This window comes from Pholis gunnellus (assembly GCF_910591455.1).
Source record: "Pholis gunnellus genome assembly, chromosome: 16".
NCBI lineage: Eukaryota > Metazoa > Chordata > Actinopteri > Perciformes > Pholidae > Pholis > Pholis gunnellus.
In genome coordinates this window covers 10,046,989-10,063,040 of record NC_136543.1, presented here as the reverse complement: position 1 = coordinate 10,063,040, position 16,052 = coordinate 10,046,989, and the positions used below count along the sequence as shown (strand labels likewise).

Genomic DNA, 16,052 nt, shown 5'->3' with positions numbered 1-16,052 from the left:
TGGTGATAATACGGAAAGTGTAGGACGTTTGCACCTCAGGTGTAGTCGTGATTCAGATAGTTGTGAGATGCAGACATCTGGCTGAGCAATAATGAGGCCTTTGAAGACTGTTCAGGTACCGACAACAAGCTATAAAAAGGTCTGGAATTTAACATAAAACCAAGACAATGTTCATCTTGTTTATGATTGTAGTTAATGCATGCCATCATCATCTAATCTAGTTAGATTAAAAAGGACCAAAACAAAACCTATAATGGACGCCAACATACTAATAAACAAAGTCAATAACATCACATATCTTTACATCTGCTATCTAATTTAAATAAAGTTAGATGGAGATTTTTTTTTTAGGTGTCTTTGTGATGAGTAGACAAAGATGAAAACAAGGGCAACCATATGATTAGGGGGCGGGCCGGCCAATGAGGAGATGGCATCCACAGATGTTTCTGTATGTTAATGCTTCTGCTGATGCAATGATGGCTGTAAACTTCACAGCAAACGCTGAAATGACCCTGGAATAGTAACACTGTCAGTAAGAGTTAACAGGTTGTTAACAGCAGTTTATAGGAATATTTCACCCACAAAATGACCATTACCATTGTTACGATGAATTCTTGAAGAAAACTTTTTGTTTGCATGCCTCCACGATGAACGAACAATCAAGTAAAAGAGAAAAGTCTTTATGAATTTAAGTAAGGGTGCCGTGTTTAACGACAGCAAAGCTACATTACAACACCTGTTGAACTTGTGCAGTAACATCCAATTCTCACTTATCCAATCGTATGCTCACTGCACGATGCACGTGTTTTGGAAGTAGTAAATATACGACTGTATGAATGAGAGTTGGATTACACTGGTTGTGTGTGAATTTGTTAATGGATGTTTTGATAGAGTTTTGCGGTTATTAAATACGTCCCCCAGCTACTTCAATCCTCAGTTTTTGGATACTCTGTTCTCCGTGGAGGCATGTGAGAAAAAGACAGTATTCTTCAAGGATTCAAGGTAACACGAGTGGGGTGAATTAATATACGAATCGCCGTTTTGTGGATGAAGTGTTCCTTTAAGATCCCAAAACAGAAAAGAAAAACAGAAAAGATGTGCTTCTTGCCTTGTTACGTTTCAAATATGTAACGTAAACAGCAAACGTTCCCTTCATCCTCACCTTGTTAATACATTTGTGCTGGTCACTGAGAACGCCCCTGTCTTCCTCCTGCTGCTGCTGCGGCGGCGGCGGCAGCGGCGGCTGCTGCTGCTGCTGCTCCTCTCCATGCTGCCTGTCCTCTTTGCCTTGTTTTTCCTGAGCGAAGAGCCGGCGTCGGCCCGCTTTGACCTGAGCCTCTAGCACCTTCAGATGATGATACACTCCATTGGTGCGGTGGTTCCCCGTCGCCCCTCCCACTATTCCACCTACCAGCCCGTTCTTGGGCTCGTAGCGCGGCAGCACCAGTGCGCTAGGTGCCGAGGAGTCCGAGAGACCCTCCAGAGGGCCCCGGCGCGACTCCAGATTCTTTTTCTCCTGCAGCACTTCGGCCTGCAGTCTCAGGCGCTCCTCGGCGCTGAGCGAGTCATAGGAGAGGATGTACTGGAGATACGCCTCCTGCAGCTTGGCCAGCCGGTCCTGCGCCGACTTAGGGATGCGCAGAAGGTCGGCTAGCTTGGTCCACTTCTTCAGGTCCATCACCTGCTGCATGCCGCCCATGTCGTTGATGAGCTGGAAAAAACGTGACAGGTCCACTTCACAGCCACCTGGCGTGGAGCAGAAGAGAAAAATGAAGAGTGAGCTTACAGCGGTTAGTCATACAAATTGTGAAGGTTGATGGAGGACTCCATGTGTCTCATGGTAACATTACAAACGTGTCAAAGGGGAAACAATCGCCACCGAACAAAGCTATGTGTAAAAGAAGAAATTAAATCAAATTAGGACGACTGCCATTTTTGAGCATCTGCTCCTTTGGCAAAACATGTCTTTCCCTCCATCCCAGTTCATTTCATTTTAAAGTGCCAATTGATCCGTCACCTTTCAAAATGATCTGAACCGTCATTGTGCCAAACAGAGACACAAATTCTGTTAATGTAAAACTGATCTGCTGGGCGCAGTGAAGGAAGTCATTTGGAACCAGCGTGTCCCGGCTTGGCTGAAGCCACTCCTCTGTGGCTCACAGGCTGCCAGGTCTCTCTGGCTAACGGCCGCATACCAAAACGGGCTAAAATGAATACAGCTGTATATAAAAGCAACAAACACGGCATAGCACATGCCCAACTTGAACCAGTGCAAAGCTAATGCAATTCAACAACCACGTATGCATCGGGAACGGAAAACTCACTTATACGGATTCCATCTTAGCTGGGCTGTTTAATTAAAGGCTCATAAAATGCTGATGTCATTGTGAGAAATGGAAGGTGACCAGACAATCTGGGGTAAATATTGTTTTTATGGCCCAGTCAGGCCCCTCGCCAAGTTGTTCCACATTGTTACTGTCATCTATAAACGGGAAGATATAATCAGGTGAAATGACACCAACGGAAACGGCGACCTTTGTGACGCCTGCTCACCGGCTTGTATTGTCCTGGCAGATGTGACAAAACACAGTTTAAAAAGTGCATCGTCTACATTCAACACAAGTGTAGACCGGGCTGAGAGGAGGCCTCAGTTTGGGATGGGGTTGGTCTGGGTTTAATACACTCTGATCCTCTGTGGCAGCCTGCAGGAAGAAACCTGCGGCTTATTGCTTAGTTAATTCAATCAACTCAGGAAGGAGTTTTGTAGATTAAATTATCTTGTGTACCATTCACATATACGTATGTGTCCCCCCCCCCCCCTGTATGGCTCACTTACCAATGACAGGTGGCTCATCCATGGTAATGCCCTGAGATTTGAGGTGCTTGCGAATGCAGGCTAGCCGCTGCACGTTGGGGCCCCAGCGCCGGCCCAGCATGTGGACCCTCTGCACCTGTGTAACAAAACGCATCTCCTCGCTCAGCTTGCACTCTGGCCGCCAGTCTGGTGGCGGGCCCACGCGGCACATGCCAGCCACCTCGGCCTGCTCCCTCACCGCATCCAAGTACACCAGGGGGTCCTGGAACTCCCGCGGCACCGGCCGGAAGACGGGGGCTTCGCCCAGAGCCGGCCACCCGTCTGGCTTGCTCCGCTGGCGCTCCCACTCCTTCTCTTGCTCGCGCTCCTTCTGGCGCGCCGACTCTTTCTCGCGCTCCCACTCCTTGTCTCGGTCAGCCAGCCGAAACGCCGCTGGTTTGAGCTGCCCGGGGTTGTTGGTGGAAGTCAGCAGAGAGGAGGTGTTGGAGGAACACACAGAGGTTTGTTGGGGGTCTGAGGTAGTGTTGGCACGACTGGGGTTCTGTGGGTGATTCGGGCCTGATGAGGGTGAGGAAGAGGAGGAGTTCCGACCGTGAGACCTGCTCTGCTGCTGCTGTGCTTGTCGAATCAACATCAGCTTGCCGGCTGACGCCCGCTTGGGTCGCTGGTTCACCGGCTCCGCATTGGCTGCTGGTGTATTAGAAGGCGGGGTTTGTTGAGGAGGAGGAGTAGGAGGTGGAAGTGGGGTAACGGGTGGAGTTTGTTTGGGAGAAGGGGGTGTGTCTGATTCATGTCCGTTGGAAACTGGAGTGGTGGTTTGTGAGGCGGCTTTCTCTTGATTGGCCGCCTTCTTGCTGCTGCTGCGCGTCTCCAGAGGTGCGGGTTGAAGCTTGGCCTTCTTGGCCTCAATGCCAGTGGTTTTGGCTTTTTGCTCAACAACCCCTGTCCCCACAGAACTGAGGACCACCTCCAGACGCCGCTTGGAGTTACGCAGTCCCTCTCGACCCGGGCACTCCCCTTGCTGGCACTGTCTCTGCCCGTCCTCCTTGGCCAGGGTGTTGTACCGCTGCCCATTTAGCCTGCCATTGAGGCGGGCGACGGCAGCCACATTGTTAAGCCCATTGGATAGTAGCACCTGTTTGCGGGTTTTTGCATTGCTGTGGTGGGCTGGTGCCGCTGCTTTTCCTGAGTTAGCCAGCCCATTGCTGGCTGCTGGCTGGCTGTGCTGATTGTGATTGTTCGCCGACGACGGTGCCGAGGCGGCGCTGCTGTGTTTGTTGCTGCTGCTGAGTTTGGTTTTCTTGCCCAGTTCTCTCTGTTTGGCTTTGGTGTAGGTGACGTGGCCCTTGGACACGGTGGCTGTGTACTTCTTCACAGTTTTGGACGGCAGTCGGAAGTCGCGGCTCTTCTTGGCACCACCGACAGCTTGTGCCGAGCCCGCCCGCGTCAGCCCGTTCACTTTAGAGACCTGCGAGAAAGCGGGATAGAGATAGATAAGTTAGATGAATAAGATAAAGAACCTTATCACAATGCTTTGGATCAATCATGGATATGAAATGATTGAAATATTCTGGAAAACAGGAATCTTCGCTGGAAGGGAAAGGGGGGGAGGGGGGTATATCTCCAAAAGAATCCTGTTTGATGAGATCTCTGAATGTTGAAAACATAAAAAGTTAAAAACAGCATTGCATTAAAGATAGTAACACATTTCCCAAAACGTACCCACACGCAGATACAATTCTGTAATCAGAAAGCACAACACACACACACACACACACACACACACACACACACACACACACACACACACACACACACACACACACACACACACACACACACACACACACACACACACACACACACACACACACACGGGCGTGGGTGCGCCCACGCTCCACAATGAAGGGGCCAAACATATTTGTGGAAGCCTACACTATTCATTTGACAACCGATCAACTGTCTTGATTACTATACTTTCAGTACACTTTTGTAAACTGCAGCTCAAAACTGCTGTCAAACACAAAAGGCAGAGATTTAGGATAGGATATGAGCAAACCAAAACCAAAAACCACCACATCCCGAGATAAACAACAGTTTAGAACGGGTAGATAAAAGAGAAATGGCATGAGAGGGAGAGAAGGGATGGCTCCATGGTTTCTGCTAGCAGATGGCTGGACAGTATGAGGTCGGAGGTGGGGTCATTGGGCCGAAATATAATCCCGTCCGGGCACATAAAAACAGCCTTTTATTTGCTAACGGTTTCCTTAAACGCTATAATTAAATTTTTGCGCAGAGACAGAGAGAGAGACTGTGTGTGTACATGAATGCGTGTGAAGCCTTTGAGGCCTCCAGCTGTAGATCAGTGGTTTGGTACAGTGGTGTCTGGTTCCGTGGCTACAGCTGTGGGGAGAAACACGGTCACCCTCTCCCTCAGTGCAAAGAGCTTTACAGCTGGATCAGCACATGTAAGAATCCATTGTGTAGAATTAAATTCTGTACAGGACTCTGTCTAGCTCCATCACTACATTCCCCACTATGCATCTCTAAGAACATCCTCTTCTCTCTCTTCCTCTCCCTCCTCGTCCATGTTGTTTTCATGGCCCACTTTCAGTGCTGCCAGGAGTTTCTCATTCCTTTCGCTCCAATGTGTGTGCGAGAGAGAGAGAGAGAGAGAGAGAGAGAGAGAGAGAGAGAGAGATTGCTACAGTGTTAGGAGATCTTGTAAAATTAAAGATATGTGGCTGCCGATATCTGAATGGGTTGAGCAGGATATACACTTTTCCTTTTGTTTTTAATCCTCTAATATCGATGCATTGCGAGGTTGGGAAAGACACGCTTGTACTTCAGCCATCATGGAGCCCTGCTGTCTTTAGAAAATGAATGATCATATTTCGCTGCCATCCATCCATGGCACCCGCGTGTGTGCCTTTCTGTCCAGACCAGCTGGAAGTGGACCACAGAAAAAAGAAAGGAAGGAGGAGGGATGGGAGAGATGGAGTTATCAATCACAGTTGGGGCGCCACAGGAGGGAGGTGACAGCCGGCCCATTGACAGGTTTGCCTTTGAAGGGCTCTCGTGTCACACTTGTGTGTGTGTGTGTGTATATGTATATGCGTGTGTGTGTGTGTGTGTGTGTGTCTGCTCATGTATTGTATTGTGTCCGTCTCAGGTGGCGGGGGGCCGACACAAAGACCAAGCCATTAAAAGATAAGGGGGGACTGAAACCTAACCCTGCCTCCGTCAATCATTCCCCTCCAACACACACACACCATGGAAAAACACAGGGTGACAAGGAGAGAGGGAATAAAGAATGGGTGTTGAGGAGTGGGGAGTGGAAAGGGATAAAGACTGAGACAGAAAGAAGGCTGCACAGCAAGCCCTGCGAGTCACATTATGTGCATTCCTCACAAAAAAAAAGAATTTATCTACCAATCGGACACAATATCACAACGTTCAACTGTTGCACTGATGCTGAAAAAGTACCCAACTGCTAAAGAAGCAGTTCTCCAGATAGCTACTATATTTCTCCAGCCACAGTTTGCTGACAAAGCATTGAATCTTGAGAGAGACACCACACTGTCGTGACCGCTTCCTGCCACAGGAGGGCTCAGTGGACCGGCTCCTCTTCAGAGCAGCTCGGCAAGTCTCCATCACTTTTCTCTCTTTAATTATTCGGTCTGGTGGCAAAGAAGAGCGGCAAGACGGGTGATGACGAGAGAAAGGAAACACAAAGCAGAGGCAGAAGAGGCAGGAGCTAGTTTAAACACTTTGCTGGGGAAGGAAGGAAGGAAAGAGAGACAGAAAGCAAGAGATGCGGAAAAAGGACATGGATGAGAAATAAGAGGGACGATGGACAGGACAAGAAAGACAATGGAGCCAAAGGGGGAAAACTGAACACACACACACACACACACACACACACACACACACACACACACACACACACACACACACACACACACACACACAAAGGCAGCCGGAGACTGTTCTGGAGTGGATTTCGGTTGCATGTGAGCGGGGAGGGGGAGGGAGGGAGGTGGGTCTAGATGACATCATGTGTTGCTATAGCCCAGCTGAGGCCTGGCAGGAAGATTTTTAACAGGCAACATCTGCAGGAGCCGGCCCTGAGAAGAAGAACGGGGAGAGAGAGAGAGAGCGAGAGAGAAAGAGAGAGACAGCCAGACGATAGAGTAAGACAGGAGCAAGTTTAACCCTTGCAAAGCCCTGCTGACTGACAAAGGAAGGGAGACGCAGGAGCGCTTGTGCACATTTTCAATCACATGTGGTCACAGACAGATTTCTACCTCTTTGTCAGGATGTTGCAGAAGCTCCTTAGGTCAACCCGAGGTACCACTGGTGGTGACAGGCCCCTCGCTGAACATGCAACTACACATCAGGGCTATTTTGTGTTTCCTCCGAAACGCGTCGGATGTCGGAAGAGATCGCTGAAGTGAAGGCAAAACACGTGGCAAGTCCGAAGAAACGCTCCGTATTGTTGTCGTTTGTAATCTAGCAAAACCATTTCCAGTGCAAAGCGCCTCCTCACCGTGATGCTCTCTCTCTCTCTCTCACCAGGGGCATGAAATAATGTAAACGCCATAACTTTGGGAATATAATGAACGCGTGACACAGCTTGACGGCGTGCAACACATCCATCAAGCGTTACGGCGGCGCGATGACTATCAACGGGTTAAATCCCGTGCTGAGCTACAAATCAAATCCTATGCCGGAGTCATTTACGGTGCGACTGCCAGAACACCTCGACGGCGAGGCATAAATCCGGCTTTAAGCCTTCTTTCCCCTCTGCTGTCTTATTAGGGAGCGATGCGATGCGGCCCAGGGCAGGTTGACTTTTAAGCAGCTAGAGAAAGGTCATACAGCCTGGCACTAATAACGCACACAATGCAAAAAGCCCTTTCATAAACTAACAGGGAGAGATCTACATACAGCAGCTGCAAAAAGAAGCTTCGTGAGAGAAACGCATTTCATTTTCAATAAACATTGAATTCTTCTCGGTGTGTGTGTGCGTGTGTGTGTGTGTTATCTATTGTCACTTTTGACATGTTGTAGTATTATGAGGGAGGTTAATTGAGGATGTCAGAAGACAAACAACTAAACAACAAAGTGCAGAGTTCTTTGCAAATGATGCCGAGTCGGCTCAATGGTTTGGCCCTGCGCACACAGCACCTGCGCTCGCCGATCTGCGCAGCTGCTTTGCTGACATCCCTGCTTTTGTTATTTAATTCAAATGGATAGAATCATATTGTTTTATAAAAAGGTCCCGTTATGGCGCATGTATTTAGTTGATACAAGCCGCTATTAAATTAAGCAGAAGGGAATCACTGTGAATTGAATTATGATAATGCCTTTACCCTTCGGTTTTACACACACACACACACACAACCCCTAGTTCTTCTTACGGCTACATAATCACTTAACCTTTTATATGGCTTAGCCTGTATTTTCGCAGTGGGTCGTGTGCATAAATGCGTGCGAGTCTTGAGCACACATGGTTAACACACAATACTGTTCATGCTAATTGAAGGGAGAAGCGAGAGGGAGAAGAAAAAAAAGAAGAAGCACTAATCCTTCCAAATGATTGGAGCCATGTTGTCAAGGGCAAGATCCGTCTCTTCCACACAGAAGCCGAGAGAGAGATGCAACAAGAGAAAGGTAGAACGGGAGCAAAGTAAAAAAAAAAAACACCATGACAGGAGTCAAAAGAATCAAGCAGGGTGCCGGCAGCGAAGTGAAACAGAAAGAGAGTCGAGGAAGAGTGATAGAACAAAGACTAGTGAGTTAGTGGAGCTGGAGTTTGGCTTGGCAGGCAGTCACTCTCATTGAGAGGCATTGTTGGTTTTACTGGACAATTCCAGCCACTCGGAAAAAAACCTGAAGCACATGCCCGAGTGTGCGACGGCGGCGGCACATTACAGCAACAATAGCGCTGGATAGGAGGTTGACACTCAACAGGAAGGGAAAGGCCAAAAAGGAAATGGGGAAAGAAGACAGAAAGGAAGCAAAATAGATTATGAGAGAGAAAAAGACAGAATGAAATGTGGTGCCTCAACAGACAGGTTTGCTTCCGACTAGCTGATGTGGTCATCAGTTTTCTGACTAAAGCCACCTTCTTCTTTCACTTTGTGGGGTTCCTTGAGACCTGCTACGTGCCACGGAGAGGGAGGGAGGCTTTCACAGGCCCTGGCCAGCATTACTAAATATAGCTGCAGTCGCAGCAGGCCAAAACACAATCATTACTCTCCCAGACACAATAGATGGAGGGGGAGAGGAGAGGAGAGGAGAGGAAAAGGAAGAGCACAAGGCAAAGGAGGAAATCAGAAACTAAAAGTAAGTAGAGAAAGGGGACAAGAAAGGCACAAGAGTAGTTAGGATAAATCATTGAGAGAAGATAAAAAAAAGAGGATGTGACAGATGGGAAAATGAAAATAAGAGTCGAGAGAGGGGAGGATTTCAAGTCAGCATAATGGCCACAAAAGCATGCTGCACCTCGAGCCAATAAATACAGAAAACTCCATATTATCTCCAGTTTAACAGCTAATGCAAACCATTCATCTGCCATAGAAGTTTCCCTTTTGGAGAACACTTTCTCTGTATGCTACCGTCACATTTTCCAAGGTCTCCTGAGGAAGCTATAGACATGCTTTCATCCTTTTCCTTTCCATTCTATATCTACCCCCCTTTTATGGCTTTGAAATTCCAATACTGGCTGCTCCTGGCCATACAGTACCTGTTTGCGTAGCTCCTCAGCAGCTCTCCTCGGTGGCAGCCCGTTGGCTGAGCCTCGACTGCTGGCCAGGGCCTGCTGCCTCGTGTGCTCCCGTGCCTCCGCCCGCTCACTGCGCTCCCTCAGTAGGGGCGGCGGTGGAGGCGGCGGAGGTGGCAGCGGGGGGGCTGGCGAGTCCCTGCCGTGAGTTCCCGCCTTGGGCCTCGGACTCTCCCTGGTTCCTGCTTTACCGTGGCGGTTGAAAACTGGAGGGGGGGAGAGAGAGAGAGAGAGAGAGAGAGAGAGAGAGAGAGAGAGAGAGAGAGAGAGAGAGAGAGAGAGAGAGAAGAGTCAGGTGTGCTTCTTTTATCATTCTTAATTAATGTGGGAGAGGAGGAAAGCAAACACAATTAGGGACTTACTCCTTATTAGCTTGAAGTGGCTATTCACATCCTTGAAATTAGATTTGAAATTTGCTGAGATGACATTTAGCAGAAATGTTTTTTTCCATACGCCATCTTTGATAGAGCTAAACGAGGAGACAACATTGTACTGTTTCTGGACCAGTGATCACTGATGAAGCTTACTGGTTTTAGTTGTCTATCTGCTCCCAGTATATCAAAAATAATGGAGAGCGCTTCTTCTTAGATTTAGTGCTCTGCAAGGAGTGCAGCAACATGACACACTGCATTGAAGCTTTGCATGATTCTCTGTTGAGATTTAGGAATTGAAAAGGGTATATTTACACGTGTTTTTTTTCAAGTTCTGCAACCTAGTTCCTAATTCCTAATGTGCACAAGTTAAAAGTAAAATAAATAAATAAATAACATTAAAAATTGTAGCCACTGTAAAGAAAACAGGATATTGTGGAAAGTTCCTATCAGGTAGCAAAGCATAAATACCCTTGGACATATACGATGTTTTTTCAGGCTGCCGTCTACCTATGCCAACGCCAATATGTGGACATAAGTCTCAATACCCCCCCTGTAGTGCAGAATGGCATATGAACCCTTTGCACACTGAACCACAAGGACCAAGTGGAAAAGCCCGCACAAACATAGGACTGACAGGGTTTTGGCTAACAAATAGTGCCCAATCAGTAAAATATGCATGATTTAAGGTGTGTATGAAAACGTCTTTATACTACATGTCAAAGAACCTGTTCAAAATGGACGCAGACTTCACCAACCCCCCCGGGGATGACGTTAAACAGGTCGAACGGGAGCGCGGTAATTGACCAACGCATTCAATAGCTCCCTCTTCAGCTTTAATGAGGCTCAATTTAAAGTTTCACGGCGTCTTACTATCAGCTGTGTGGAAAGAATGACAGCAGGCCGAGGCACAAACACAGAGCGTTTACACATGATGACACGCGTGCACATTTATGTCTACAGAAGACGCGTGTACATGTGCTATACTGTATCCACTCATAACCCCAAGTGAGCGCCTGCGAGTCTCTCGGGGGCCCCCGGCTCGATGAAAAATTAAGAGAAATCCTGACATTTTGAGAAGTGAGCTCAGCAAGAAGCGGAGCCCAATAAAAGCCGTTTAATTTAGCTATGTCAACATGGCACACGGCCGAGTGGGAGAGAGAAGTGGAGAGACGGCGCGCTGATGAATGGCCCTACAATGTAGGGCCTTTCCTGTCTCTCTTTACCTCCCAGAATAAAATGTTTCTCTCTCCTTCACTAATTCTATTCCTCGACTGTTTCCTCCTCCTCCTCAAGAGCCCATATAACCCTGCTCCTGCTGGAGGGTGGCCCAAGCTGCGTATTAAAGTGTCACGTTTGACACCAATCTTAAAACCACAAAATGTACTGAGGGGGCGTGTGTGTGTGTCTGCCTGATACCCAACACAGCACAAATACTGTCTCAACACTGGAGCAATGACCCTGTCTTGACTGTGTGTACACACTTGTGTGTGTGTGTGTGTGTAAACGTCTGCTTCGGTGTCCTTAACCCCCCTCATCTCTATTGTTCCCTACAAAGTATATCTGCCTATTTCCCCCTTATCTATTTATTTAGCACATCACAGTGAAGGCGCCGAGCTGCTTTGCAAACAGTGTTGGTACACGAGATAAGAAAGGAGACTAAAGCTGTCCTCATGCACACAACACGCCCGGATTTGTTCAAACAGGTTTCACTATCCTAGTTTGTGCTCCTTATACAGATATGTGCATATGTAGAGTTTATGTTTCAAGCTGCAGCTACAGATGTTCATGAAAGAACGAGTATGTATCGACGCTTGTTTTGGGTGGTAGACACTTGTCGGTGAAAGATACAAAAGGCAGCGCACAGTTCTCCAAGAGTTCATTTCAAGCAAATCTATGGACCTCTCTCCCTCCTTCTCTCTTCATCCCGCCAGTCTCTCTCTCCTCCTCCTCCTCCTCCACATTCCACTTGAGAGGATGACAGAGGAAAGAGCTGAGCAAAGCGCTCACCTTTTGAACCTTTCTCGCGGCGATTCTACCGACTAAGGAGGGAGGGAGAGTCTCAGGGAGGGCGAAAAAGGAGGAACCATAAAATCCAGCCGTTGTTTTGTGGGGGAAACGCCTGGCCGGAAGGATTGTGTGTCTCTAAAGTCTGCCAGGGAGGGAGGGCCTCCAGGTTAAAATCGTTTCTCTGTTGCTTTGTTAAAATAAAAAACCTCTAGGAGCAATATTATGGATCCTATGAAATAAGTACACGTTAGACCGTTTACACTGCAAAACAAACTCTCCATCGTATCAGTTATCATCCACGATTGAGCCTCAAAAGCCTGATTGTCTTAATTATTCAAATCTGCTTGTGAAGTACGATTATTTGTTTCAAAAAATACATTTTCTGGATTACAAAACAAAAATCACTTGACACGATGCAGCGTACTTGTTTTTATAGTCAGCAATCTTGGGATTGGGAGTGAGATTTGTCTTATGGGCTCAGTTGCATGCACAACTGTGAGTCTGTGTATTCGTCCAAATATCTACTTACCCCAAGGGGTGTACGCGCTGTGTGTGTGTGTGTGTGTGTGTGTGTGTCGAGGGCCCCGGCCAGCTGTTGCAGTGCGTGCATAAACACCTTGTTAGGGCTTAGCAAGCTAAGCGTTAATTGGGGTGGAAAGAGTTGCTGTGCAGCTATGCTATCCCATGTGTGTCTGCAGTGGAAAAAGCAAGAGTGCAAACTTAGGAAATTGCCCACGTTCACACACAGAAACAAGCACTCTGTCCACTGTCCCATGACTCATTCTGTGCTCCTGTTTGGCCAAACTTTTTCTCTTCCTCAGTTGCATTTCTCCATCAATCACTCTCTTTTTTTTCCCAAAAATGGATCTTTCCATTTCTCTCTAGTTATTCTGCTGGTGCCTCATCCTTCAATCTACCTCACCTCCCTTTTCAGCCACCTCTCTCTCTCAGAGTGCCCTTTCTTTTTCTGTTTTTCTCTGTCAACATCTTCTTCTCCTCAGATGGTAAACAAAGGCAGGATCTAAACAAAAGCTGTTCGTCTTCATGAATGCATTTCCCATAAAGCTCTGTGATTATGTAGTCAAGGAGTTAACTCTATGCCTGCGTATTTGCGAGCGCTAGTCCTGCCCTTACCGTGCCCGTTGAGCGGCTGCCTGGTGGGGAACTTGCCCTTGCGGGGTGTCGAGTGGCAGGAGGAGGAGGCGAACACTTGGCTGTTGCTTCCCCCACCTTGAGAGTGGATCCCACCTCCGTTCCTCACCACCTCCTCCTCCTCTTCCTCATCGTCCTCCAGGTCCTCCTCCTCCTGGGAGCTTCCGAAGTAGGCCATGTTGCTGGGCAGGGCCGACGAACCTGAGTGCAGAGAGGTGTAGGAAAGGAGGAGAGAGGGTACGGAGACGGGGAGATGAATAATAAAGAGGTGGGTTGGGGGAGGAGGGAGAGCAAGAAAAAGGAAATAATTACAGTTTGAAACAGGCACTGAAAAACACAGCTTTGCTGTAATTCTGTTTCCCACTCAACCCCCTTTTTTGAGACCCCCAGCAATCCACGTATGGAAAAAAAAAGTCTATTCTTTTCATTCTAATCTCTGAAATTACAGATGAATCAACATCAATAAACGAGTAGTGAAGTATTAATGTAAAAATAGAAGTTGCCAAAGCATTTGTGAATAATGGTGATTGTGCTGCTGTCATTATCCCCGCTGGTGGCCTATTGAAGCTTTGTAAACTGCTCGGCACATAGCGGCTCCATTGTTGCATTTGCACACACACACACACTAAAACGCACAAACATAAGGACACACACACACACACACACACACACACACACACACACACACACACACACACACAGCACAATGTGTCACATGGTTTGCAAAGCGCTGACAGTTTAACTTAAACAGCATTTATACTGCATCTGATTTTAGGCTATACATCCACACTAATACGTTTTAAAACAAAAACCGTCTCCGTCGGCATCGTTTCCGTTCGTACTAGCGCGCCAGAAAACTAATATGTGACTATTCACGTACACCGGGCATGCGGGTGCCGGTGTAAACAGCAAGTAGATTGATTACTTCGTTAAAAAAAAAATACGACAGCATAATATAGTGGTCTTTAATTATGAAAAAATCTTCCTTCTTCAGACTTACAGTTACAGCGCTGCGGGTCTTGCTCTAACTCTCTCTCTCTCTCACACACAGACAAAACTTACTTTAAAAAGGAACACTTTTTTCGATATACAAGTTTTCTAGATTATAGATCAATAAATGTGGTCAACACACGTCTCGCACTCGTTCCCTCTCGGTTTCGTTGTCTGTTTTCTCACTCTCAGTCTCTGTCGTACTGGAGAGCAATTACTGCTATTGTGCCAGTACAGTTTGTGTGGACTTCACAATAGTTGTGCAAAACAAAATAACCGTGAATAAGGAAAGGCAAGTCCCCCGTTTTGTGTCCGTCGTCCTTTTCAAAGCCGCTAACCGTGACTCCAGACATCTGCTCCCGTAGGTCACGCCGCTCGCTAATTGCTCCAATAACAGCTGCTTCCCTTCGCCAAAATTCAGACTTTAACTGGACAACAGCTGCTAGTAAAGACAACAAGGTCAGCAACGCCTGTAACCAGTCGTCCGTGTTGAATTAACCTGGTAGTCGATTGGTAATCAAGGATGTTGTTGTTTGTGATTTTCCGGGAAATGGTCACGTGATAGGGGCGTGACGAATCAGTCGGACACGTTGCGACTGCTAATAAGAACCAATCAAGTAGCGTCCGCGGGTGTCTACGTTATCGTTTGCAACTTATCCGTTTACGCTCGTCCACAATAGGAAGTAACCCCGGAGTTTTCGGTGCCCTACAACTCGTAGGCGTAGTGTGAACGCTCAGTGTAAACGGAGCAAAAGATCTGCGGTTTAAAATGGAGACGTAGTAGTGTGGACATTAGGCTAAACCTCAATTATCTTCCAAATCACTTCTTAAATCTGATATCTACGGATTTACCTTTTACCTACTGATCGTGCCGTTATTTCTGGTGGTTCTCCTGTAAATGCTTCCGTCTCTTGTTACAATGTTTTGCAAATGTCACTGCGAGACACGAGCAGAAGTAGCGGTGGTTCTAGCAAAACCTGTTGTATAACTTTATACAGTGTAGAAGGAAAAGGAGGGGATGAAGAGCAACATATTCTGATGGCTAGAACTGAGCAGAGCACTGGAAGCATGTAACAGGGACTTTTCCACAGAGACTCCCGATGCTGACAGTTTTATTGAGACACATATATAGCGTACAAGTGCTCAAACATCTAACTCCGTACAAGAGTTACTTTAGAAAACCAAAAAGCCACTGCTAAAATAATCCCAAATTTACCGCTTTCAATCTTCTAGACATGTCAATCTCTCCCCCGATTGGAGGAGAACGTCGGCAATCCCTCTCTTTCCGTTTTCAGTCACACTCGATCACTTTCATTGTCATCTCTGAGAACTCTAGCTCCGTACGTGCTGGAGGGAGGTAAATGGGGTTTGGCAGTGGATAGCCTATAACGTTACATCAGTTAGCTGAATGTAGACACACACTCTCATAAAAGGTCATAAAGCCCAAAGCTATGTTATTAAATCTCATAATGTTGCACTCGTAAATCAGTGTGCAAACAGCTGCTCCACTCCTACAGATGCAGGAATAAAAAATAAAAACCTAAGGCAGGCTTGTAGAGTGTAGCGGTAGCGACTGGCATGCATATAGTTTGCCTCGGCAATAGCGCTGAACTTTGCCACAACTGAAACAACAGACCAGGAGAACGCTGCATTGCTTGTGAGTGTGTTCCGTTTGTGCAGAATGCTTCTGAGTGGACTTCCACCAGAGGAACTATAGCTCTGCAAGGCCAGCGTGAAGAAGAGAGAAGATGTCTGTGACCGTCAGCCTTCTCTTTATACATACAGGATGGGCGGCTGATTCTTTATGTTAGCCATGCGCTGCTGAGAGATAAATGAAGGAGACAGACCTTCCTCAATAACAGACGTGTATATGCACGCCTGTGTGTGCGAGTAGAGAGTGTAGGAACAGTTGGCAAAATTGAAGTAA

At 47.2% G+C, this 16,052-nt stretch overlaps 1 protein-coding gene across 1 annotated transcript in view; it reads right to left on the bottom strand.

The window, feature by feature from the left end:
* The window catches only part of jarid2b (jumonji and AT-rich interaction domain containing 2b), an 82,326-nt gene that overhangs the window by 8,786 nt on the left and 57,488 nt on the right, over positions 1 to 16,052 (bottom strand). Inside the window, exons 5-8 of the mRNA XM_079175993.1 lie at positions 13,118 to 13,336; positions 9,567 to 9,808; positions 2,837 to 4,283; positions 1,163 to 1,746 (exon numbers count right to left, since the gene is read on the bottom strand). Of these exons, the coding sequence (XP_079032119.1) occupies positions 1,163 to 1,746; positions 2,837 to 4,283; positions 9,567 to 9,808; positions 13,118 to 13,336 (2,492 nt within the window). The remainder of the gene's footprint in view (positions 1 to 1,162; positions 1,747 to 2,836; positions 4,284 to 9,566; positions 9,809 to 13,117; positions 13,337 to 16,052) is intronic.